At 44.9% G+C, this 27,091-nt stretch overlaps 1 protein-coding gene across 1 annotated transcript in view; it reads left to right on the plus strand.

The window, feature by feature from the left end:
• GRHL1 (grainyhead like transcription factor 1) overlaps positions 1-17,689 on the plus strand; it is a 44,273-nt gene extending 26,584 nt beyond the window's left edge. The window contains exons 9-16 of the mRNA XM_062571149.1: positions 2,012-2,170; positions 8,692-8,743; positions 10,736-10,875; positions 12,285-12,322; positions 12,426-12,514; positions 14,277-14,362; positions 16,089-16,153; positions 17,575-17,689. Coding sequence (XP_062427133.1) covers positions 2,012-2,170; positions 8,692-8,743; positions 10,736-10,875; positions 12,285-12,322; positions 12,426-12,514; positions 14,277-14,362; positions 16,089-16,153; positions 17,575-17,689 — 744 coding nt within the window. The remainder of the gene's footprint in view (positions 1-2,011; positions 2,171-8,691; positions 8,744-10,735; positions 10,876-12,284; positions 12,323-12,425; positions 12,515-14,276; positions 14,363-16,088; positions 16,154-17,574) is intronic.
• The last annotated feature ends 9,402 nt before the right edge of the window (positions 17,690-27,091 follow it).

Consider the following 27,091-nt stretch of genomic DNA (forward strand, 5'->3'; position numbering starts at 1 on the left):
CCGGTAATTAATTGTTGCATGCCTATAATGTGCATTGTATCTGGAGAAAGCTTGGCACAAAGAACTTGTGCTGGACAGAAAGTACTTTGCTCTAGCTGTTCATATCCACATCAGAAAATTTCTTCTCAAGCAGTGCAAAACTGGTTCTCTGAGCTTTTATACAATTATGAAAATGAAATCATAGTTGCTGAAAGTTACTCTTAATTCATTTTTCCCACAATTCAAATTTTTCATTAGAATAATGAAACTATTAGTCTTTTGTTCTGAACATCAACAGAATATTGCAGGTCTTAGAATCATAGAATCAGTAAGGTTGGAAGGGACCTCTGGAGATCATCTAGTCCAACCTCCCTGCTCAGCAGGGTCACCTAGAGCATGGTAGACACAGTTGCATCCAGGCGGGCCTTGAAGATCTCCAGAGAAGGAGACTCTACAACCTCTCTGGGCAACCTGTGCCAGTGCTCCGTCACTCTCACAGGGAAGAAATTCCCCCTCACCTTCAGGCAGAACTTCCTGTACTTCAATTTCTGCCCATTGCCTCTTGTCCTGTCACATGGGACAACTGAAAAGAGTTTGCCCCGTCCCCTTGACACCCTCCCTTCAGGTACTTAAACACATTGATAAGATCCCCCCTCAGTCTTCTCTTCCCCAGGCTGAAGAGGCCCAGCTCTCGCAGCCGTTCCTCATGAGGCAGGTGCTCCAGTCCTCTGATCATCCTCGTAGCCCTATGCTGAACTCTCTCCAGTAGCTCCATGTCTCTCTTGTGTTGGGGAGCCCAGAACTGGACACAGTACTCGATATGAGGCCTCACCAGGGCTGAGTTAGAGGGGCAGGATCACCTCCCTTGACCTGCTGGCAACAGTCTTCCCAATGCACCCCAGGAGACCATTGGCCTTCTTGGCCACAAGGGCACATTACTGGCTCATGGTCAACTTGTCATCCGCCAGGACTCCAAGGCCCTTCTCTGGAGAGCTGCTCTCCAGCAGGTCAGCCCCCAGCTTGTCCTGGTGCCTAGGGTTATTTTTCCCAAGGCGCAGGACTCTGCACTTGCCCTTGTTGAACCTCAGGAGGTTCCTCTCCGCCCAGCTCTCCAGCCTGTCCAGGTCTCTCTGAATGGCAGCACAGCCCTCAGGTGCATCAGCCACTCCTCCCAGTACTGAGCCCTAGAGGATGCCACTAGCCACAGGCCTCCAACTGGACTCCACGCCACTGATGACAACCCTCTGAGCTCTGCCTTTCAGCCAGTTCTCAATACACCTCACTGTCCACTCGTCTAACCCACACTTCCTGAGGTTCTCTAGGAGGCAGTTATGGGAGACAGTGTCAAAAGCCTTGCTGAAGTCAAGGTACACAACATCCACTGCTCTCCCCTCATCTACCCAGCCTGTCTGGGGAATATTCAACTTGATATTCGTGGTTTTAACTGTAAAGCCCAGAAACTTTTGTTTACAGTTAAAACAGACTTGTTCCTGTTTAAAGATAACATTTGTATAACGTTATATAATAGTTGTTAATATTATTTTTAAAAGACCAAACAAGTAGTTTCAAGCATAAGCTGCACTTGCAAAGATAAGGTGAGCTAAATTTGTTTTCGTCTGTCCAAATTAGTGTAAATTGTTCTAAGTATGGTTATGTTCATAGCAAGATGGTAAAACGCTGTCCAGTGAAGACTGAGTGTAGGAGAATTTCTGTTGCTAAATGTTTGATTGTGACAAACGAGATCTCTTGGGCAGAAGTATCTTTGAAAGATGAGTGGCGGGCTTCATGAAGTGTAACAGTTTGTTTAAATTCACTCTGACAAAGTGTTTTTTGTTCCCTGTAATGACTGGTTTATATAAAGAATTAAGAACGTAGTACTGCTTTTTGTGGATTTTATCTGATAGGCTCTAGAGGTCCTACTTGTAATGATGCAAACCAGCATTTAGATACCAGCGCTGAGTAGTCTGTTGCTCGGTGGCCTGCCAGGAGTTTGTGCATCACTGCTGATGGGTACCTGTTTACTCTTCTGCAGGTCTTCATTTCTGTGAACTGCCTCAGCACAGATTTTTCCTCTCAGAAGGGAGTTAAAGGCCTGCCCTTGAATCTTCAGATTGACACCTACAGCTACAATAACAGGAGTAACAAACCTGTCCACAGAGCCTACTGCCAAATTAAAGTCTTCTGTGATAAGGTAAGACTAAGGTCAGTCTGCAGTGACACTTTGGGGAAGGCTGTCCCCCAGTTTAAAGGACTTTTTCCCCTTTCTTATTCTGCCACTTACTATTTTTCTTTTTTCTTTTTTTTTCTTTTTTGCTCACTGAAAATTCCATGTGTATTCAGCATTTGCAAGGAAAAAAATTCAAACGCTTCTATTTGGCTCAGAGATGTTAAGGTGACCTCAGATAAACTTGCTGCTCTCAATGTTGGAGCACTGAGAAAAGGTCCTGAGCACCATGTCAGCATTCACTTTGGTGAAAGGTCAGTCAGTAGAGGAAAACACTGAATGTTGGTGCTCTAAATAGTAGGAGGCTCTGCAGAATTAGTCTTCAGCAGAAGGATAAATCAGAAGAAACGGAGGCTTTCGTTTTGGCCCAAGTTATATTATGTGGCTCCTTTCAGATTTCTTTATGCATTCTTAAAGTGTTCATTTTCTTCGTTTTCAAAAAAAAAAAAAAAAAAAAAAAAAAAAAAAAAAAAAGGCAAAAAGCTTTGCTCATCTCACGAACAGGAATATGTTACCATTTTCACTGTGCTGCTGTGAGACGTAGAAGTATAACAATGAAGCCTATTTGTAGGCTAGGTGGGTGCTGTAATTTAACTGCTCTGCTCTATTTTGTATCCAGAAAAGAGAACCTTTCCCAGAGTTGCTGATCACCTGAGGCTGTGAAAGAAGCACAGCAGGAGCTGAGCTGGAGGCAGTTGTAGAACACTAACTAGGTTTGCAAAGAAAGGGCACTTATTTTTCCAGCCTTTGTAACCTGTTCCCATCTGAACAGACTTTTGAAGGACCAGAGCAATTAATGCGCAGTGTTGCTATTTCCAGAACAACCAAGATCTTTCTAGGCTGGGATGACTACTGCCCCCAACTTCCCTAGTCCCTCTTCTGATGCCTGAGAAGTACACAGGCTTCCTATTTTGCTGGCATCATATTTGATTAGGGCTTCTCAGCATTTGCATCCAGACTCTGTCTTCATTAACAAGGACTCCTCATAAGTGAGAATTCTAATACTGCTCTGAAGGACTTACACTTTCCCTCTCTGTTCCTGTGCTAACTTTGCACTGGTCAGCTACTGTGCTGTCTTACCTTGTTATCATCCCCCAAGAACCTGCTGCAAAAGGTCAGTTTCCTAAAGCCATTGCTCTGCCCCTGCTTACATCCCAAAATGGGATGCCATCTCCAATCTGCCTCTGCTTTAGCATCTCGTTGACCCATCCTGCCAAGTTTTATAGTCCGTCTTTGTTTTTAAAGAGGTCTCTTTGCTGTCCTTCATGGCTGAGAGAAACTGCCTGCAGTCTTTGATATAAAGCTGCTTGGTTGTCTTCCTTCATGTGTCTTCTGAGGAGTTTCCTGTTGTGATGAATTCTACCAATAATTTGGAATTTGAAGAGTTATGAATGTTGTTCTGTAGAGTTGCTGCACTTTCTCTATTGCTCTTCTGCCGTAGTGTCTCTCTCATCTTGTATGTAGATAGGCCCAGTCTTAAAGATTTGGCAGTCTGTGTGATGGGTTTTTATTTATTTATTTATTTATTTTAGAGACTTGCAAAACTTGGATCTTACAGATGTTCTTTAGGCCCAAGTTTTGTAGGTCTCTTGCCTCCTGCACTTCCTCTTAAAATGAGCCTGAAAATCAATGTGTGTCATCCAAAGCTCTTTGATTATCTTGGAGTCTTACATGTGTTATCAAAGCTTATTCTTTAGAATACTAATGAGTGTAGACCTATTTTGGGGAAGGGGAATCTTTTACTCATAAGTTTTCCAGTCAATTTTTGACATGGTACTAAAATTACTGACATGCTTGTACCACTTCTAATAAGGCAAGTTGGTTAGTAAAAGGGCAGTCATGCAGTCAGTATAGGATAGTCAGCTTAAAGGAAACTATTGGAATCGATACTATAAGTTTCAACAAATGCAGTGAAATAGTAATGCCACAGTATCCTGTATTTTCCTTTTGGATTGTTATCTTTTTTCTTGCTTTATTCCTCTGGATACTTTGCCGATTTGACCTGAATTGTAGGAAGAGGGCAAAGAAAGATTACTTTTGTGTATCTAATCCACCTATTGCGCATGCTGTGAGCATGCGGTCAATGTGAGATTGATGCCTGATGATACTGCACCATTGTTTTTATAGAAATGGTGTGGAAGTTTGTGGCCTTTCAGATCTGTCCTGGACCGGACAGAGGCTGACAAGCTGAATGCTATTTGTCACCATGTTGACTCAAGCTCTGTTTGCAAATGCCCTAGGCCCAGTCTGGCACTGCAGGAGTGTTCCAGTGAGCAGCCCTGTGTTCCTACAGCTGCAAAGACTGACCCACAAACTCTGATGGTGGCTTTTCTCTCCAGACTTTTGTGAGAATATTGGTATTTCAGAAAGAGCAGACATTTTTCAACAACAGCCCTGCTTTGAATCTGAAACAATCAGTCAGCTTATCTTGAATGTTTATAGGACCATCATTACTGTAGTATCCACTCGTGTTATAATCCTTAATGTATTTGTCCTCATGTTGCCACACTTCTCTGTAGACGTACTACTTATCCCTGTCTTATTAACAGGGAGCCAAGTTTATATGTTATGGGGGATGTGTTTTGAAAAAACAGTACAAAATGTGCTGTGGCCACCTAACTGTCAGCTCTGTATAGACCTGCTCTAGCCTTTGTCTGTTAAGACTGAGTCTACGCTGCATGCTTGAACTGCCTTTGAACCTGTACTCTGGAAGGCAATCCTCTACAATCTATATTTTTATGTACAAATCAATAAGTATCTAACAGAAGGTCAGACAGTTTGGTTAATGTGGTGGCTTTTGTGCAGGAATGGAGTGAAGGGAAGTGCTCCCATGCTTGGGTTAATACTGGGAAAGGAGACAGTTCTCCTACTGCTTGTTTCTCGTTGTTGGCTGCTGCCCCCGAGCCTAAGTGTTTTTGTGTGTTTCTCTCTTCCCCTCTCTCTGTGTATGGAAGTGGATCTACCTGTGCCCATGAGGATTGTCTCTTCTCTGATTGTAGGTAATTTTGAGGCCTGAGTAGAGATCTGTGTGTAATAGTGTTGCTTGGCAAGTTACAGCACAAGCTTGGTCCAGGTTTGGCCTGGCAGTACCTGGGCAATGCAGAGAAGGGGTGACCTGTTCCAGGGAGAGACCATCTTCTCTAGTATAAACAGAATTTCAGCTAAGCACCATGCAGAGAGGAGAGGACTGAATACAGGGTTTCATAGGCCACAGCTATTGCCTCTCCTTTAGGACAGGCCTTTTTTTTATGGCAATGGGCAGTGCTCTTGGGAGGGATTCAGAAATGGTCAGATCAGGAGATTGAGGCATTACAAGAAGGAGAGAAGTCTTGTGAGTTGGCTGGAGACAGCAGTTGATGCATAATAATATAGAGACTCTTTTGTTGCATGATGCAAAATGCATGCTACACTGCCCTATTAGGACGAGAGGAAGAGAGGAGGGAAATCCCTCTGTCCTGCTTTCCCCAGCCCAGTAAATGCATCCTAGAAGTTGCTAAAGCTTCTGTAAAGAGCAGCTTCCCTTACAGCAGTCCTTTTCCTGTCTGACCTACTTAGTGAACCCAACAGTAAAGAAACAAGACTTCAAGGCTGCAATCCTGCAGATCTGTGAAAAGCATTGCTTTTCCAGCATCTCCCTCTGCCAGCGCCGGGGCAGTCCTCACGCTGCGGGTCATGAGCTCAACCAGCTTCCAGGAGTGTCGTGCTGTAGTTAGACTTGTTTGATTTGGTATCCCCTGACACCCTCACGTCTTCAAGCCCCTTTGCCCTAGTTTCCATGAATGGGAGCGTATTAGGAGTGGAAGTTGCTTGCAGTGACATTTCCATACCACCTAAACACCCTGTCTGTTTTCTCCAATGCAGAGACATCAAACACACTGACAGGCAGTCTGGCTATTTCACTGGGTGAAAAAAGCCTCTGCTCTGTCATTCTGCCCTGTTGGCAGTCTATCTGGCAGCTCAGCTGCTGGAGCTGTATGGCAGGAGCAGGCACTTTGTAGGTACTCTGTGAGCAGAGAAAAGCCCTCTGGGTCAGGCCACCTGGAAGACTACCACAGCTGCTCATCCAGTTGTTTGCAGGCTGTGTGCCGGAGCTGTAGCCAGACTGAATGTATAGTGGGACCCGAGAGCAGTGCTTTCTTCTTCAGAGAAAGTCTATCTTAGGCAGAGTGTAATGAAGCCAGGTGCCCTGAAAACCCTGGGTTTGATTGTGCATTTTGGCTGTTATGACTTTGCTTTGCACTGTCTCTGCACATAATTGCTACTTATCAAGCTAAGTTTTTCTCAGGAAGGGAGGAATGACAGTGCTCTCCAGATTGTGGCTTCCCTTTAGCAGCCTGAGAATCCATTGCAGAACCAGAGATTTAAGGGGGTGGAGAAGAAAAACAGAAAACAAAATCACCTGCGGTACTTAATACACTGACAAGAATGTGAAATTTTGCATTCTGGACTGTAGGCCATCTTCTAGGTGGTGAAGTTGGGAAAACTTTCTTATTAGCCTATTTTTTCTGTAATTGTGAAGTATCTGATCCTGATTCTGTCAGTGACAAGCTATGCCCTGCTTACTGTGTTAGATGTAGCAGAAAGGCCTGTTATCAAAACATAGCTTTTGTGTTTCATGTGGGATTTGAGATGTTCTTCCCTAGGCACCTGTAACCTGAAATAAATTGATTTTAAAACAAGACTCTGCTTTGTGTGACTGCATGGTATGGGAGGATCAAGGAATTTTTTCCCAAAATGTGTAGTGTTGATGTTTTGTATATTCTCAGCTACCAAGATGGTGGTGTTCTGTAACATGGTATTTGAAAAGGAGAATTTTCTTGATTCCATGTGAAAAGTAGAAAACATAGGACTGCAGATAAATCTGATCTTTCTGCCACCTCCTTCTGCTGTCAGACTGAGATGTTACAACCTTTCTGGTAGGGGAGGCTGCAAAGGGGTGCAGGCCACTTCTGCTGAAGTCTGGGGGAGTTACCTTCACTAGCCTGCGAGCTTGGATCAACTTTAAACCCTCATCTTTGGATTCCTGGGCTTTAGGAGGCCAAGCTAAGTCTTAAGTCAGCAGTGACTGTGTCTGTGCTAGTAACTTTTTATTATTATTCTTTTTTTTTCCTCCAGCAGCTAACTGAAGCTCCTTACATCCCTGCTGTGGGCTGAGGGGAAAGGTGAAATATGTTAACATGCATCAAACTTTTAGGCTAATTCTCCTTTTAATTGCTAGTGCCAACATCTCCTGTGCTACCCAGCAGGCGATAGCATCCTGTTGTCCATAGGGTAGTGATTTACTGTGAGGTAAATCCCTATTACTGTTCTCCCTGACACATTGTGCATTAGACGCCGTTTCCCACCCCCCTACCACGTGTTTTTTGGCATCTCATCAGCCACGGCTAATCTGTTCTTCCTCCAGTGTTGCACAAGGGTGTGGATGTGTCACTGGCAGCTTTGCAGGGGTTGGAATAAGAAATAATGGCTTCTTAAAATTCCTCTGTGGCCAGGTAACTGCTATCCTGCTTTACAGGATGGCATGCAGAGACAGAAGCTTGTGTGCTCCAATTTGGGCAGTGACCTGATGGTAACAACAGAATTGAATATTAGAGATCTACTCTGGGCTTATCACCTCATGCAGCTGGCAATGTGACCCACAGTTGCACCGGAGGCCTTTACAGATCTAGAGGAATGAAAGTGATTCCAGCATATGCTCTAGGTGACCTTGCTGAGCAGGGAGGTTGGACTAGATGATTGCCAGAGGTCCCTTCCAACCTTACTGATTCTATGATTCTATGATATGGATGAATTAACATCCATCACCTCAGACACAAACCATTCTTTCCTCCTTCCCTCCATCATCGCTACCTGCCTGTGCCTTGCAGAAAATACGTCCTCTCCTGATTGCTGTTTGGTTTAGAGGGTCAGGAACTGTCTAGGAAAGAACTCAGCTAGGTATTTGAGGATTCCACAGTAGCCTGGCACTGATAAAAGGGAAAAAGTAATGCCTACTTTAAACAGATGGATGTCTACAGCTTTAGATCTGTGAAGGCTAGTACAGCTGCTGCTGGCATCTTGCAGTTTTACAAGCAGGGGTGTTCCACATGTGTCTTGATTTTTATAGATCAGAATTCAATGATTGTTTAACTTTCTAATTAGGGGAGAACTTGCAGGTTTTTATTGTTTTAAACATTTCAGATATAGTTTATCCCAAATGTAGACAGTTGTTATAACTATGAGTATCTTTTGTCATCATATCCTAGCCTGGCTTAAAAGAAAAGCAGAGATTGCATCTTGGGAATGGTTGCTGGATTTTGTTACAGACTTCAGAAAACAGTGGGCAGATCTCAATAATGGTTTTTCTGGCTAATGTGAAGCTTAGATGCTGTGGAGCTGACTTCAATGAACACAGCTGTTCCATGAACATTGCTATTCCTGTCTGTGCAGCCAAAAAACAAACTGAAAAGACCTTCTCTCTTTCATCTTCCCTTCATCTCATCTGGCAGGGAGCAGAGAGGAAGATCAGGGATGAAGAGCGAAAACAAAGCAAAAGAAAAGGCAAATGCAGTGACCCCAACTCTCAACTGAATGCCTGTAAGTAGAAATTATTCTGTGAGTATTTTATAATATTATATCTCATTTTGGTTACAAATAGCCTGTGCAGCAGCGCTTTCCTATAAATAGGTCAATTTTTATCCCTTACAGAATAGTTTTTGCTTTAAAGTATTATTTATAGAGCCATAAATTGTGTTTTGCTACATACTGGGTTACTTAGGAGTTCTCTTTTACGTAGTTCTCCCTGTCCAAAACAGGTGCCTGCTGCCTTTTTAATTAGGGTCTATATTATAACAGGTGAAGTGACATGGTAAAGGTGAGATTTTTGGGAACTGCTGAAGCCCCTGCAGCTCCAAGTGACAGCAAGAACTATAACTGTTCCAAATGTTTCCAGGTTGATCCTAAACTTTAGTTTTAAGTTCTGTTAAAAATGTGCTTACAGCTGTGCAGCAAGATTGCAGCAGGCTTGGGACTGAGCCTGTAGTCTCCCAGCCCTATGCTCAATCTTCTAGAGAAAAATGGTCCTTATTAAATAATTTTAATATAAATAGTTTCTAGATATGTCAAGAGGATGTGGAGGCTGCAGCACTCTTAAGTCATAAAGGCCACTGAGATATCTCCTTTCAAGTATCTTTCCTGTAGCTGCTGCAGATGATGTTTTTGTATTTTGACTGCAACAGATCCTGTGTTTTGATCACTAGTTACTCATTAACAGAGTTGCTTAGAGGAAAATACATCTCCTTATTCTTCCTTTGTATGGGACAGGTGTGTGCTCTCCCGTGCTCTGCTTGGTGTGCTTGTCAGAACTGCGCTATTAGCAGTCCAACTGGTTCAGCAAGCATTCACCTCACAGTTTGCTAGTCAGGATTTTCCTGACACAGCAGATACCAACTGCTGGAGTAGCTTCAGAAGAAGATAGTGTCATAATGGAACCAATTTACTTAAGGGCAGTTGCAGAACAGGCTGGGTTTGGGTTCTTCCCCTTCCCCCCCCCCCCAAAGTACATCATAAAAGATAGGTTTGACACACTTAGCATTTCACGAATATAGTAGTCCCAAATGACTCCCCCAAAATTACTGCACACAGCACTTTGTGTAATGCCTGAAAAGGGCAAATGATTTCAATAGTGATTTCCAGAGTCTTACAGTTTTGCACAAGCTGCTTTCAAGTGTGTATTTCCTAGGCTTGGGCTTAGCCTGATGTGACCTTTGTTTTCCTGGAAAGTACAGTCCATTGCTGATTTAGCTATGGGGATTTTGGAATTTTTTATTGTTTTAAGCCATAAGCTGTTAAACCCACTTCCAGGAACAAATATACCATGTGCATGTGGATTAGTAGTGGAAATAGTTGGTGTGTCTTTCTTTTTTCTTTTCTTTTTTTTTTTTTTTTTTTTTTCAAAATTATTTTTACTGGGATTGATCAATTTTTGTGAAATTATAGTTTTGCAAGGAAAAATTGCTGCACCAAGGACACAGGGACATTAGAAGTGTCCATTTGTGACACTCCCAGCAGGATGCAGTTTTTGTCCTTGTTTGTCATCTTTCTGTCTTCCTCATTTTGAAAATTCAGAGACATTTTGAGAGAAGGGATAGGGAGAAGGGGGGAGGACTTGTTTTCATTCTGTTTGGAAAATTCACTTGCTACACGGATAACCTAGGATTCTGCACTGGGGTGAGTGGTCAGACAATTCTTCAGCCTAATAAGCTCAAGCAGCCCAGTCAGAGAGAGGGAGCAAACTCCCACTTACTTTCAACACACGCTGTTTCCTTAGGGTCCAGGCCTCAAGGAAGGACCCTGGTGGAAGGAGTGGTCTCATCTGTTGGTAGACCCAGGTTCAAACTCCTTCTCTACCACAGGGCTTCTCTCTCTGACCTGGACTGTGGTGTATCCTTGTTCAACAGCGTTATGTGCCATTTAAATGATGTAGAAAAGCCACAGCCCTGTCAATGTTTTTGCTATTCTATATTCCAATCTTTGGTCTCCTCCTCCACCCAGTTTCCGATGTCAAAGTGCCAATGCTTCCCTCACACAAGCGTACGGACATCACCGTCTTCAAGCCCTTCATGGATCTAGACACTCAGCCAGTCCTTTTTATTCCTGACGTTCACTTTGCAAATCTTCAGCGTGGTGCCCACGTATGTAAACCTATGGATGTGGGGATGAGGAGGGCTATGAAATGTATTTGTAAAAGGTCTAGGATGCTGTGTGTATGTGTAAATATGAAATGCTAGGCTGTCTGCAGTGATCCTGTAAATGGTTACAGACTAAGTCTCAAATGAGCAACAGACATTTGTCCTAGAGGCACTGGCTGGTGTTAGCTGGGGGACATTTTCTCAAGAATCTTTTCCTGTGAACTCCTATTTCCCTGAATCTGAAATGATTTTCCAAAGCATCTCCAGTTCAGAGTTAGTTGAATTAGCTGCAGGCTGGATTTCTCTTGTAAAATCTGTTAGCTTTCTGGTGAAGTGCTGTAGACCCTGGGCTCTCCAAACTGCTGCTGCTGCAGTGAAAAGTCGTACTATGGAACTGGCAAGTGTGCCAGTTGTGTGATCGGCTGCCAGAGCACCCTGCCTCAGCATTCCTGGAAAGTCCCAGCTGACAGGAAACTGAAAGAAAAGAAAAAAATCAGAGTGCAAACAAATTTCAAAATCTTGCACTTTTCCATGCCTAGTTCTGGCATGCTCTACTATAATGTAAATCTTACTTTTTTAAAGGGCATTGCCTGATCCTCTAACAGGGTTTGAGAATAAACTTTGTATCCTCAAAGCAAACTTTTCCACATTTCATAGTAGAGAAAATCCACAATATTTTCCATAGTAGAGCCTATGGAGGCTTTACTACTGACTGTCAGAGGACTCTATACCAGTCTGTATAGTAACATACAAGAGCTAATTAACTTTCTATCCTTGACATTTTGGACCCTTTTAGATTCCGCTTTTGGAAAGAGGTAATGATGATGCTTACTGGCTTTTGGAAGGTTGAGCCAGTATCATTCGATATAGGACTGAGAGATAGTAAGAAAATGAATTCCACTTCTGGAAAAAATGTTGACAATCCTAAGCAAAAGTATCATCTGCTTATTAAAATGATGATGATGATATTGTTTGGATAGAAGCATCTTAACTTCTAGCATTACAGTCCTGACTGGCTTTCCACCTCACAGCCTTTCTTTCTCCACTATCTCCTGTATTAATGGGCTTATGGTTTAGCTAGATGGATGAGCCATCCAGCTGACTCTCACAGTTCCTGCCATGGGTTCAGAGGTTCCCTCTTGCTTAATAACTTGATGCTGTTAGACCTCTGCTGTTCTATGCTAATAAATCTTCAATGCAAACAAAGTTGTTGCTAAGCTGCTATTAACAGGTAGGGCCTAGAGAAATGGATGAGTATTGCTGACAGGACTGTACTACCCTAGTTGCCTTATGTGACTTTGTTCTGTAGAATTTAGAGCCCTCTATAATGTTTTTAGAGGACTGAATACTGCTTTTACATCAGCATTAATTTTCCTGCCTATGTCAAGAAAATCTCCTCTTTGTTTTAAAAGGTCCTTCCTGTTGCTTCAGAAGAACTGGAGGGTGAAAGGTAAGAGCTGTGCTGCTTCAGCACTACTGAAGTCTTGCTTCCAGGTGGAGAACTAAGTGCCCATAACTATATTGCTGCTAACTTTTTGCCCTATTAATGACAGCTCCAACCTGAAGAGAGCGGCTTACATTGGTGAAGAGGATTTTATTGCTACTCCAAATAAGATGACCAGAATAGAAGAACCAAAAAGAGGTAATTTTTTTCTTTCAAAGACTAAACTGTTGGCATGTTTGTCCATCATAATGGAGATATGGACGTGAGATTTTAAAAGATTATTTACATTTATTTTGGAATATATAGTTTAGGCCAGTTTTTGTTTGTTTGTTTTATTTATTCATTTATTTTTCCTGCCTTTGAGTTGTAACAGTGACCATGTATATCAAGATGTAGTTAAATTCTACAAATCTTTCACCTTGTGAGAATTTTGGAGTTTTTCTTCCAGCTCATAGACCAATTGCTCCTAAACTTTGGTAAACTGTGTCTCTTTGTTTACACTGTCTTCTTGGCAGATTATGGAAGGGAATCAATCACCTAATCCAGTACAAAGTACTTTGGAAGTAGTCTGCAGGACTCTGAGTGCTTAATGCCAAGAATTGGTTGTAGGTATAAAACTATTGCATCTATCATGATGCTAGAAAATAAGCTGTTCCTAGTTGAGAGCCAGACTGAATGGTTTGTTTGTTTATGTTAAACATGTTGTCAATCTTTGCAATTTGATATGAAATTGGATGTTGCCATAGTGTCATGGAAGGAGATGAGATCCCTTTGGAGATTTTGTAGAGGATTACCTGCCTGGTGACAGTCATATGGAAGGACCATGCTAAACTAAGAATTAAATTTGTACCTGCGACTAAAATTAAAACGAGTGAGCCCAGTCTTAATGGGCTGCACCTAGATAAACCAGTAAGGAAGGATAGATGGTTGTGAATTGGTGATTCTTCTTTTTTTTTTTTTTTTTTTTTTTTTTTTTTTTTTTTTTGATTGTTTTTATAAAAGGAAACAAGACCTTGTGGTTTCTCTTGCTGCAGCAGGCCATAAACTGAGACCTATGGGATTCTCCCTCTTTTGGTTGTTCTGTCATCATACTGGTGCTGTAACTCATAGAATCATAGAACTGAGAAGCTTTGTGCTGTCCTTTTCTCTTAAATCCTTCTCTAGTAGCCAGAATTCATCAGGCTGCTGTACTGCCCTGAGTTCACCTTGTTCAACTTAGATACCTCAAAAATTGTTTTATGCCACAGGTGTGTCAAAGCTGTGACTAATCAACCCTCATAAACAAACTAGGCTGCAATACTTGGTCATTAGAAGACGGATTAAGGACAGCAAAGCTGTTCAAGTCCAAGCTTCCTTGATCTTCTGGCTTATTCCTCAGTCTTAATGCAGTTGTTAGTAAGGCTGATAATTATGTACAGTGACTCTCTGCCTAGCTTGAGAGTGCTAGGGATGCTTACTTGATTGGGTTTCTTATTCTTTTGATCCCTTACTGAAAGATGGCAAGAAGAAGAGAGATGAGACATCATAAGAGGAGTGAGGGAGTATACCAATAAAGGATTAGAAATAAGAAAGTGGCCAGGTTGGCTTTGCTCACTATGATAGCATCTGTCTGATTGTCTTATTGTGTAAAGCCTTATGGCAGATGACCTGTGACATACGGAGGACCCTAGACGCTCAAAGCATTGTTTTGTTTTCTTCTTTTATGTGTTTCAGATATAGTCATTTGTGAAGTAACAGAGAAAATAACAAATAGAGAAAAATACAAAATGTTTTGCAAATCAAGATGTTCAGTGCATGAACATACAGTATTTCTATGTGCAAAAATCACGTTTTGAGCTAGCTTAGCTATGCATATTTTCTCTGTGACATCTTTCATATATATTACTCTATACTTAGCCACTATTATATACAGATCTTTGAGAAGCCATTGTGCAGTAAATCACTCTGATTTGTTTTTCAGTGTTGCTATATGTCCGAAAAGAGTCAGAGGAAGTCTTTGATGCACTTATGTTAAAGACACCATCTCTGAAAGGTTTAATGGAAGCTGTAAGTAATAAGGTTATTTTATATTCCTTGACTCTGGTTTGCGAAACAGTGACTATGTAATTCCTGGCTATTTAGTCCTTATAGACTAAGTAGTCATAGGAGCTCACAGGAAGATGTTTCTCAGGCTTCCTGAAAATCCAGGCTTGAATCAAGGTTGAGTACTGGATACATGAATTACTCCAAAATTAATGTCTTGCCTTACTGGAAAGATAGACTTCTAGGCTTGCTTGTCATGCAAATTTTGTTTCGTCCAAATTGCAGAAGCTTATTTGGTCTTTTCCCAGATATATCAAAAACAATCAGCAGACTCCTACTTTCAAGGTCCCTCATGTCAGAGATAATATTTTAATTAGAAGATTAAATGATTTCCAGAATGGCTTCAGTGACTTGGATTTATTCTGGTCTTTCCAAGCCTTGTTTGGGTACCCACCCTACTCTCTTCTTAACTGGCAGAGCTCTTCCATGAAGAGCTCTTTTCAAGTCCCAGTTCCTCAGTGCACTCGAAGGGTTTTATGTATCTGTGTGCACATGCATGAAATTATTCTCTGCTTCTTGACTTCCAAAATAGCCTTCCACTACCCTTGCTGCTACAAGACTGCAAAGGAAATACAGAGCTTAACTCTGAGGAATGGTGTAATGTTTGGCATATGTTCAAAATTGACATCTCTGGCTGTCTTTTTCTGTGACTAATGCCTTGTAAACTCAGAGGGCAGAGGCTTTAGGGCCGTACAGACAGGTATTGTTGGTAGCTTTGGGATCCAGAAATGGCTCTGTAGCCTAAGACTCTCCTAGGTGTAGGGCTTTGGATTACAAAGTTTTTTAGATTCCTCTCTCCCCAAAACCTGAGAAGTAAGAGGCAGAAGAATTTATTGATGTGTAACTGCTGAGAGCAGCTCCAGCAGGTGTGAGCTGTTTCTGTTAGTGTGTGGGGCACAAGGCTCTGTCAGCATGGGAAGGCTTGTGATGGGGACTGCTGGGGAGATGGAATGAAAGCCATGAAGTCTTCCCTTTCCCTGTGGTCCTTAAGTGAAGCTGCAGCTTATTGTTTCACTCAGACCTCTTAAAGCAGGCAATCAAGAGCTCAACAAATGTAGACTGGAGAAACCCCTGGCACCTTTGTGTCCTGAACCATCTGTTGGTTTGGAGTTTGTTGTCAGTGTGATAAAGCAGTTTGCCAAAGCAGATCAGACCTAGGACACTGAACTTATGACGTTATGGGGGTTTGTACAATCAAGGGCCACGTGCTGTGACTGTGGTTTCACACTGAGGTGACTTCTGGGCAAGGCAGGCCTTTATGATCTTTTTTTGTTTACTATCAGAGTTCTTTACTGTTTTTTTTTTTCCTATATTGACCTCGTAATGACTGGCTTGCACCTTATTCTTCTGATACTGAATTTAAAAATGTTTTTCAGTGAGCTAAGAGCATGGAAAGCCAACAGAAAATGAGAACTAGAGTGTAGGATTTTTTGTTTTTTTCTTTCCTTTTTAGGACCATTTTACAAAAATGGCCAGATATGGAACACTTTTGCTGATTTCAAGAGAAAAAAGAAAAAACTCCCCACAGAGAATGGGTTCTCATCTTTGTGCTCATGTTATAGTTCAGGATTTAATACTGACCTTAGGGTGGAGCAGTTGTTTTGATTTGCAGACCTTTGACTATTTCTTTACAAAGTGGAAGACAGCGCCAGCAGTCTCCTTGTTTCACAAATACTTTCTTCTGTTCTAGATATCTGACAAGTATGATGTTCCTTTTGATAAAATAGGAAAAATCTTCAAAAAGTGTAAAAAAGGGTGAGTATATACCTATACAACAACTGTCTGAGAATGTAACTCCTTTTTTCAAGCATGTAGACAAATCTGCTTTGTAATCCCTTCGCATGCTCCACATACACAAATGCCATTGCATGCACACACACATACATACAAATGTAAGAATTCTGTTCTAATGTGTCCCATAGAGCAGAAGACAGAAAGGGTCCTAAAGAAATAAGTGGTCTACTTCCTGTATAAATACAGGTCATGGGACTTCTCCAAGTTAATAGCTATTTGAACTAGAGTTGATCTTGTGAGAGGGGAAGAGTTGATTTTTTTTTTCTTTTTTCTTTTTTTAAAGTGCCTGCCTCAACCCTGTTAAAACCCTTGTTAAATTGTTCCAGTGGTTAATTATACTAACTATGTCTACCCTAACCCTAACAATTATTAGATCTAGTTCTCTTTTTGTCCAATAAATTGAAAAGAACTACTTAGGAGATACCTGTTCCCCACAAAGGCCATTGTCCACTGATTACCTTTTCTGTGGTAATGAAAATGGATTGAGTCCCTGAACGTGTCCATTTTTGTTTTTCCTTTTAATTTCATACTAATTTTCATGGTGATTCTCTGAACTCACTTTAGTTTTTTAGCCCTTTCCCTGAAGCCCCTCCAGGCAGAGGAATAAGTCTTTTGATCAGCTTTGAAATGTAGTTTGCAGAGCCGTGTATTCAGGGCAGAATTAGCAAGCCAGAATTGCCAAATAGCTGCAAAGGCTTTGAACTGGTAGTAACTAAACCAGCTCTAAGGAGAGCTTATCTTGGGTTGATGTGGAGTACGAACCCATGTGAACGTTGCATATGCACAGAAAGGCACAAGTGTTGAATGTTCTGGCAAAAGCAGTGACTGGGCATCAGCAGCTTCACTGCAAGCTCTGTAGCGTTTTCTGCTGATATTTATAACAATCTATCTAATTAGTTCACAGCTTCAAGAGTTGTTTGACTGCCTCCAGTTTCAAAAGGATTTCTGCTATTTCTGAGCTCAGTCTTCCTCCCTGATCAAGGACCTAGACTTGGTACTTTCTGTCGGATCATAAAAGTAGCTGCAGGCCTTGATAGCTACTTGGGATAAGATCAGCTAGATCTGCTAGGAACTAATGGGTCAGAGAGATGAGTGAGCAGGGATCCTGAGTTACATCTGCACAGTGTTCTCTGAGATTTGAATGTACCTCTGCAAACTTTTGCATTTGAAACTTTAGAAATCAGAATCGGTAAGCTTGGAAAGGACCTCAGGAGATCATCTAGTCCAACTCCCCTGCTCAAGCAGGGTCACCTAGAGCGTGTTAGACAAAGTTGCATCCAAGTGGGCTTTGAATATCTCCAGAGAAGGAGACTCCACAAACTCTCTGGGCAACCTGTGCCAGTGCTCCTTTAATATTCTGCTGGTTTATTTTTGTTTTCTAGAATTCTGGTCAACATGGATGATAACATTATAAAGCACTATTCTAATGAAGATACCTTCCAGTTGCAGATTGAAGAAGTTGGAGGATCTTATAAGCTCACTCTCACTGAGATTTAAGATCATTGATCCTCTGTGGACTTTAAACGGTCTCAAGTGAACATTTTCCCATAATTTAGTATGTTGGGTAAAACACTAACCACCTTCTCCAGAAGAAAGCCAAGCATTGACTTCTTCTGGGGATCAGAGCAGTGTTTTTGCTTAATACGTTTGTTTCTGTTCTTTTCAAGGAACACTGTAATGCTCATGACCTTATTTGCACTTGAAATGAGCAAAGATCAGGAATTAAATAGAGAGCATGTATAAAATACTAGTAAATACAGGAGGGGAAAACCCCTGGATGGTGGCCTTTTAGAATGGTGATATCTTATTTATCTATTCAGTATCCATATTTGAGCCTGTCGTCAGCTAATAACATTGTATTGGACTATTTTCTGCTAGATACAGCTGCAAAACTACTAACTGATACTAGTAGGAATTGCATGCAGGTTGGAGAAAGACTTTATAATGTTTACTCTTGAACAGGGCAGATTGTTGAAATCACTTGTTTAATTTGTGGGGGGAATGTAAAACTGCCTTGCTTATGAAGAACTAACTTAGTAACTGTGTGAACTCATCAGATGAAGCTATATTGTATATAAGTGCAATATATTTTTGAAGGTTTGTAAATGTGTACATACAAGTGATATATAATATATAATATGGTGTTCATGTATATACCGTGAATATATACAATGAAGCCCATCTAAAAGGATGCCATATACAGATAAAAAACAATATTTAATGTAGTTATTTAAAAATGGACAAACCCTTAACATGCACCAAAGGTGAGCATATGCTTGTATGTTCATAGAACGCACAGAGACCTACTTGTTCAACATGGATTTTCCTATGTGGAAGGGAAGGTATTGATTTTCTTCTAAACCCTTCTGTACAGCAAGGTGGTGGCACAGTTCTGGCTTCTGCTATGAACTGCCAGTTGGAACTCTGAAATGACTGTGTTACTACTACTCTTAGAGGTGGTCTGAGTGTCTGAGTCCAAGAGGTTGGTCCCAGAAGGAGAATGTCCAGTCTCCTTGAAATCTCAGTACTCAAGATTACTTGAAAACTCAGTACGGCTTGGGTTCAGACACTAGAGGTCATAAAGAAACTCTCCCAGAGGGTGAATTATTCTGTAGCAGCATATTTCAGGCTCCTGCATACCTTCCCTGGAATCTAGTACTAAATGCAGCCAGCCACAGCATCTCAGGCTAGGTGAACCCATGGGTTTGTTCCCATGCGCAAGGTCCTGGGAAGTCAACAATTGGACATGCACAGGCAAGACTTTGAGAAAGGAAAGCCATATCCTTGTGTAGCAGGCCAAGCAGTAGCAGAGAAATGGAGGCTGCAAGCAGACAAGTGCACTGTTGCTGGTATACATCGCAAGGCACCAAGTTGAGGGGGAAAGACCAAAAAAGGGCAGCTAGGAGCAGAAGTCCTGAGCGTTGTCCTAGCTGGCAGCAGGCATTGCTGAAAATGTCAAAAACTGCCACTCTGCAGTAGGTCGTACAGTATTTGTCATCATGTGTTTGGGCTTATGAAGGAGAGGCACCCTCTGATTAGTAGCAAGGGAGAGAAAAAGTAGTAAATGGTAACTCATTTCTTAAGGCAAAACCTGGATCACAGGGTGGAATGTAACCATCACGTGCCCAGATAAGGATGAGTGCTAGGTCTAGTATCACTCGTGTTTTTGTTAGTGGTCTGGGTAGCAAAAGAGATTTATAAATTTTTCAGACAATGCAGAGCTGGGAAGAGCTGCATGCATATTGCTTAGTATGTGAGTCTTGATAGTCTGGAGAAATGGTCCGGATAAGTAGGATAAAATTTAAGAAGGACAAGTGTGGAATTCTGCTTTCAGGAAGAAAGAATCAGTACAAATGCAGGCTGAAATCCAACAGTCTTGGTTACAGTACTGTAGGAAAGGATCTGGAGGTTAGTGAATCGTAACTGAATGTCAGTCATCTGTGTGATGCCGTTTGGGTGGGGGAGGCACGTATCACACTGAGTTGTATAAACAGGAGCATAGCCTGCAAGAAATACGAGACCAGCCTTTTGCTCTGCTTGGCATTAATAAGACCTCAGCTGGAGTATTGTATCCAGTTTTGAGCCCTGCCCTTCAAGCAGGATGCAGGCCTATTTGATATCCCAGAAGAGAGGCCAGACTGCCTGATACTTGATACCCCAGAAGAACATGGCCCATGAGGAAGGATTGGATGAATTGTGTGGTAAGGGGTCACCTCCTGAAGAGGAGAGCAAAGCCTGCAAATGTGTGGAAGTGTTCTCCAAGTCCATTGCAAATAGAAGTAGTGGGCTTATGTTGCAGAAATTCAGGTTATACGTTGAAAAGTTTTTCCTAGCAACAAGAACAGATTGGCTAGAGAGGCTGTGGAATTTGACATTGGAGGTCCTTAGTGTCAGGCTGGATAAACATATCTCTGGACTATCACAGGAATAGTTGATTTTGCCTTGGTGCTGAGACTAGATGTCCACTTGAAATCCCTCCCCACTTTTTAAAAAATGATATTTGCAAGAAATGTAGTATTCTGGGATTTGGGTTCAGACCAATCCTGAGCTGGTTCATACACCAGTTCATCGCCCCGCCTTCCCTCTCCTCTGTTCATTGCTGGCTCTGAGTTTTGCTGATGTTCTGGGCATCGTGTGTTCTTCTGTTTGCTGTGTGACAAACTCCCTGGGCTGGCATTGAGCAAATGCTGTGAGGTAACAGCGGGGACTGCGAGCACATCGAAGGAGCCTCTAGGTTTGAAACCTAAGGAGAGAAATGAGCTTGTAGCGCAGCACTGAAGAGACCATGCAGACAGATGCTATCCTGTGTAGGAATCCACGATCTGCAGAGCAGCAATTGGACGAATACTAAGCTGATATGAACTGGCCATTGGGGCTTCCATTCATGAATTACAGGGAATAATGTTACTGTGGCAAGGGAATTTTTTAAACATAATACATAGAAATATATATATATATTTACACATTTTTATTGAAAATGGAAGTTTTATTATAGAAACTCAATCTAGGGTCAGGGAAGTAGATTTAGAGTCTCCGTAGAGGTAGAATTGACATGACATTATTTCTTCTTACTGTTTAATGAAGTATGTGAACTAAATTTGATGATTGTTTTCCACTATAAGATATTCTGGGACACGGGTCTTATAACAGTAGCAGCAATTTCATGTATGTTTTATGAAACTGATTTTTTGTTTCGCCTGCTGTTTTTTAATTGAAAATGTATTTTAAACCAAACTATTAAATTTTATATGTTCATTTCTAATGATGAGTCTTTTATACAGTAAATACATTTTTCCCTTCATCTTTCTGTTTATTTTCCTTTGACTGACAGGGGATCTATAAAACAAAAACCCATTGATCTTGCTCATTAATTTTCTTGTGCAAAGTACAGAAACGTTCCTAACACCAGGCTGGATGCTATTCCCAAATAACAAAAAGTTAGTGTCAGACTGTTTTTGTTCCCTGCTTGATTTCAAGCTAGCTACTTTTCTGTTTGTGTGTCTGTAAGCTGTGTGGCATTTTGTTTCAGTAGGATCCTTCCCTTTGATGTTGAAATAAAAGAAAACAGGAGGAAGAAAGAAAATCCCACCAAGGAAGAAACACAGGAGTAAGCTCAAATATGTAGTGAGTTTGTAGTGCCAGACAGTTAAAGGTTAAATAAAAGTGTCAGAGGTGCTGTCTTTCTGTGCAGTAGCGGGATGAGGTATCCGAGGGCTGCATGGAGAGGGTGAACTGCAGGTGATGGAGCTTGTGACCAGGCAGGGAGAGCAGTAAATGCCAAATGGGATGCGCAGCTGGATGCCATGTTGGGTCACTGTGACTGCGGCCTGCATGTGGGCAGCAGACGGCACTGAGAGGCCATGTAACATGTCAGCAGCCTGTACGGGTCTCTCCTTGAGACATTTGCAGTGATTACAGCCTCCACCTCTTGCTGCCAGCTTAGTTTTTCTTCCCATAATTGCCAGATTGTGCAGCAGGAAGGCTTGGTGCCTTCTGGGAGGAGCTGTGGGTAAACAACACCCCTTCTCCTGCTTGGGCAGCACTTGGCATCGCCTATGAAGTTGCAGATGTTGACTTTATGGTGGTGAGAACACTTGAATGGTGTCTGAACTAGTCCTTGAGAATAATCCTATTGCTACCATTGCTCTAGTGTCTGAAGAGGTGTTTGACTTTTCTATTGTTTGCTGTTCAGAAAAAGTCTCAACAAGCCTTTTGTTTTAGTGCAGCTGTGACAGCCATTGAACTCCATATATTCTCCAGCTTTACCGTTGCCCCTTCAGCTGTTTTAAGATACTGCCACTGGGCTAACTTCTGTTCCTCAGACATCCTCTAAATAGATGGGCTTGTGTAGGCATGCCCAGGGCTTGGTGTGAAGCAGCATGGGTGGCAGAATAATCTCTGGGCTAGAAAAATGCATGTAATACTTATTCTAGTTCTTTGTGTGATGAGCTGCACTCACAGAACTTGTCTCCCACATATACCAAGATGCTGCAGGACCTCACCCAACCCGACATGGGTTGTCAGCCAGGAGGCAGACGAGCTCTTCTAGTCATCTTGCCTGCTCTGAAGGCTGAATCCTGGATGCCATGGGTGAGGCACAGGGCAATGCACTGAAGTGCTGAGCGATTCATCTCCTCCTGCATTGGTACCCTCTGACAGGTACCATGGTTGAGTGATGTTCAGTCTACATACAGCCAGAGTGCTGCAGCAGGCTGGTGTCTTGCAGAAAACTTCAACATGACTGTGGACCCATTACAGGTGCTTTTTCGTCAGCTGTGAAATAGAAGCCAGCGTTGCCGCCTCTTCCCTGGGCACTTGAGAGTTGTCTCCTCCAAAGCTGTTGCAGGGTGTGTGTGCATGAGTGCTTACATGATCTCACCTTCCTCCCCCTGCCACCCCATCGTTCCTTTTTCTTTCTTTTTCTTTTTTTTTTTTAATCAAATGAATTAAAATGTGTGTTTGAAGTAGCTCTTATCTGCAGAGGAAAATCATAGTGGATCAAAGGTAAATTCCTAAAGAGAACAACTTTGAACTCCCAGACCAGTCAGCCTCCCAGGAAGATCTTGGATCCCTGGGGCATGATTTGAGGCTCTAATATAACAAACAGTCAGATAAGCTTTTAAGATTTCATCTCTTTTCATATGGGAAATCTGAATTCTGCAGCAATCTTCAATTCCTTCAACGGTCTTTTGTCTACTAAAATGAAATGCAGGAACTTTTCCTCAAGGCTCTGAGGACTTATGTGCCCCTCTGTGTGGTTTGTGCTTACTTTTTCTTCAGCTAAATTAATTGGTCTAATAAAGCACATGGTCTCCCCCAACAATTTGTTTTGCTTCTTGTTCTTGGACTCCCTACCCTGCTACCCCCAGCTCTGTTCATTCTTTGGTCTGATAGCTTTGCATAGTTCACGATATTGTGGAAGGCTTTAGGGCTTTTTCCCTTTTTGGATCGTTTCAGTAGCTGCTGTGGCTGTGGGGCTGCTGTCGCAGTTCACAATCTCTTGCTTGCGCAGGGCTGTATTCCATTATCCCATCGATCTGTTCTCCTGTTCACACAGTCTCTGAATTGATGGCATGCTTGGTGGATTAAGTGCTATTTATTTTGCAGTCTCTCCAATGTGTCCATCCTTCAGGCTTCAGCTACATGCACAAATATACCTGAGAAAACAATCTGGTGACCAGTGTCAACTGCATTGAACTGTGGTGCTCCAGCTGTGTCGCTGGTAGTCTTGGACAGCATCCTGAGTCAATAAGAGGTGCCTGGCATTGGCCTGCAGAGCGGCGAGCTTGGCCTTTCACTTGCTGTTTGGAAGCACACACAGGGCAGAGGCCCTGCCCGAGGGTTGAAGGAGAGTTTGGATCCCGAGCCCCGCAGCCTTGCTGCTCGCCCAGGCTGTGGGGAGCCCTGGCACCCGGCAAGGAGTGCAGGCTTTGGGCAGCAGGCACCCCAGTGGCCGAGCATCAACACTAGGTCCCCAGCTGCCTGGTTGCAGCTGCAGTTTAAGCAAGGAAAGGAGGGAGGGAGATTGTGCCCACAGGGCGGCAGGGTCCTGGGCTGGCACTGGGAGGTCCTGGGAGCTGAGGAAGAGGATGGAGTCCAGGCAGTGAAAGCAGGGGGAGGTGGAGCACGGTGTCCAGACCCTTGTGGCAACCACACTGGTTGGTGGAGACTGGAGTGAAATCTGGAGGAGGGGAATTATGTGGGGAAAGGGAAGGTGAAGTGGGTGTAGCGTTTCCCCAGTGCTGGTGTTGAGCCTTCATGTTGGACCACCTCTGAGGGGCTGCTCGTGTGTTGAACGCCAGCAGCTGACAGGAGCCGGGAGGGCTCTGGCTGCACGTCACCAAACTGTTTCTCGCTGTGCCACGAGACCTGCAGCCTTGCACCTATCCTGTTGCAAAGGCACTTCTGGTTGCTCCCTGGGAGGCAAGGGGAGGAGGTGGCAGGAGCCTTGGCCTTCATAAAACCATTCAGCTTGCACCAGTGGCGATGGAGGGAAGCCGATGCAGCTGTGCTGGCTGCTGCTGGTGGCCCTGCATGAGCTGGCTTGCCCGTTCCGCAGTCAGGTGCCTGCTCCAGGCAGAGCCCGGCTGCTGGCCCGGAGCTGCCGGCAGGCGAGCAGCTTCGTGCCTGCACAGATAAATGCCATGATGCGGCAATTTCAGAGCATCAGTCAGTGCTTGTGAGTTGGCTGCAGATGTCCCAATCACCCAGCTGCTGCTCCGTGCCAGCACCCGCGGGGATGCTCTCCGTGTTGTTTTCCCGAGAGCTGGATTTGGTTGTGGCTGGAGCCATGCCCTGACGAGAGACGCGTTTGCTCGAGCTGCTGCTTGCAGGTGAAGCCATGCTGGGGCTTCAGCAGGAGATGCATGCTGCGGGAATTGGGCAGACCCTAGCGGTTTGGGCCCTGGTGTGTCCTGTGGGCTGCAGCTTTGCTCTGCGCTTACTCAAGCTGCTCAGCTGGGAGTCAGGACAAGGGGGGGTATGAGAGGGAAACTGAGGCAGAGGGAACAGGAGGAGGCACAGGGGGCCCGTGAGGACGAGCTTCAGTAAGGTTAAATGTGGAGAGGGCAGTCAGGAGGGCAGGATCCTAGCTGGGAGCGACTGCAGCACAAAAGCACAGCTCCTGCCACGGGGCTGGCATCCCCTGGGGCCTGCGGCGGTCAGCAAACACCCACTGTAAAAATCATACAGCGTTTTGGGCTGACACGGAGGTTTATAGCCTTTTTGGAGGTGAGTTTGTGATCCGTGGAGCTTTGGCACTAGCTGTCCTGCCCATCTGCCCACCTCTGTGTGATGATGGGACCAGTTGCGATAACCAGCAAGTTGCCTGGAGCACAGGGCAAAAAGGAGGAGAAACCATGAGCTGCAGCTGGAGGATCTGTACCCTGGAGGACTGATCTCAGCCCACGTGGGTTTTGGGACGCAGAGGAAAGAAGCAGGGAAATGCTACAGATAACATTTTGTCGAGACCAGCTGTCTCTCCCTCAAGTGAGAAGAGCCATTTGGCCACCCTTGGGAAGCTGCAAGCGTGAGAGCTGACACGTCTCCTCTCTTCCTGGAGCGGTGACCCGGACCCCGCGGAGGTTACGTGGGTGCAGGAGGGCTCGGGGGGAGCTGAGGTGGGGCGGCTCCAGGGTGCTGTCCCCGTGCCGCAGCGCCCAGGCACCGCGTGGTGGCCGGGCACCGTCCGCGCATGGCCAGCACCGCTCGGCCGGGCGGCACGGCTGGCTTTCTCCCAAGAGCTGGTGTGATGCCACTTTTAATTTTGTTCTGGTGAAGTTTGCTTGTTCTTTCTTTTTAAGTAAATAATTACACGAGCTTTGCAAACATTAATAAGTAAATGAAGTAGAAGGGATCAGCTCTGTAGGTCACGTCTCCGCGGTCAGTTCTCTGTGACTCTTCTCCCGTGAAAGGCTTTGCTGTTGCCTTCAGCCGGCCGCAGCTCGCCGGGAGCGGCGGCGCTGGGGCCTGGCGTTGCGTGCCGAGCCCTCGCTCCTGCACGGGCTGCCGACGGCGTGTCCCGAAACCCGGCCTCCCTCTCCCGCTTGCGTCTGCTCCTTGCGCTGGAAAACAAGCTCTCGGCCGCCTGCAGAAAGGGTTGGCCAAGACTGGCCGCTTGAAAGGCCTCAGGTCAGGGTAACGCTGTGATGCGCGCGGGATGAAAGGAGACGGTCACAGAGCGGGGGCGGCAAAGCTCTTGCTTTTTGAACCGCTTCCTGCCGTGCCGTGCCGTGCCGTGCCGTGCCGTGCCCCTCGCGGGGCGGCAGCTCCCTACTGCGCCGCGGCGGGGCCTTGCGGCGCGAAGACCGCAGCCCGGCCTGGCGGCGCGGCGGCTGGAGGCCTTGACGGCCTGACCCTCGCGCCTGGCCCGCGAGACGCTGAGCGGGGCGGTGGTTTCGGCCGGAGCAGGGCCTCAACGCACGCACGCGGCGGCACGAGGCGACCCCGCTGCCCCCCGCCCCGCGGCTGCAGGCTGGGGGGCCGCGATTGCCGAGGCCGCCCCGCGCCGCCGAGGCCGCAGCGAGCGGCGGCGGGGCAGGAGCGCCCCCGCTGCCGCCCGCCCCGCGTCGCCCTTCTCGGCTTGGGCGCCCTGCGCGGGGGTCTTGGCGGGGAGGGCCTGAGACGCGCAGACGTGCCGGCACGAGATGGAAGCGATCCTGGTCGCGCCCGCCCCCGAGCAGAGCCCGGCGCTGGGGAGAGCCAGCGATCGCCGTCTGCCCCGTCACGCTCGCCAGCGGCCGGTCTTGTACGTGTCCGTCCGAGCGGACAGATTTGGCCTCTCGGGGCTGGCAGGAGGGGAGGCAGAAGGAGTTCCTGCTGAAGTTGCAAAAATAATAATTTCCTCTTTGCCTTCACCAGGAAACGAAGCCTCTCGGCAGCCCTCCTTGTTGCTGCCTCGGAGGAAGCCTCAGGTCCTGTGAATTTACATTTAACCGGCCGGTTCCCCCCGGCACGCCGACAGCAGGTGCCGGGGAGCCCGCTGCGGCGCGGCTCTCCGCTCCTCGGCCGGCGCTGGCCGGGCAGCACGTCAGCCCAGCAGCGGCGGCCGCCGCCGCGCTGTCTTTCACCGGCGTTTGTGCAGCACCCCGGGCTAGTCGGCGTGGCGCTTCCAGAAGCTACTGCAGTGCCAAAGTCAGTATTTCCAGGTAGGGCAGGTGCTTCGGGCTGAGCAGATGCGGTTGCCCCCAGCTCCCAACCTGCCAACGCTGGGGGATGCTCCGAGCCTCTCTCTCCCCAAAAGTCTGCTAATCCAAGGAGAAGAAGTAGAAAGCATTAACACTGTGACGCAGCAGCTCCTTTCCCTTAAGTTTATATCTTCTGAAGCAGGTTCTTCAATATCCCTGTTGCGCTCTTGTCACAGCACTTCATGATGTGACCCACTGATGATAATTTAAGTAG

Source organism: Rhea pennata, chromosome 3 (genome assembly GCF_028389875.1).
Source record: "Rhea pennata isolate bPtePen1 chromosome 3, bPtePen1.pri, whole genome shotgun sequence".
Classification (NCBI taxonomy): Eukaryota; Metazoa; Chordata; class Aves; order Rheiformes; family Rheidae; genus Rhea; species Rhea pennata.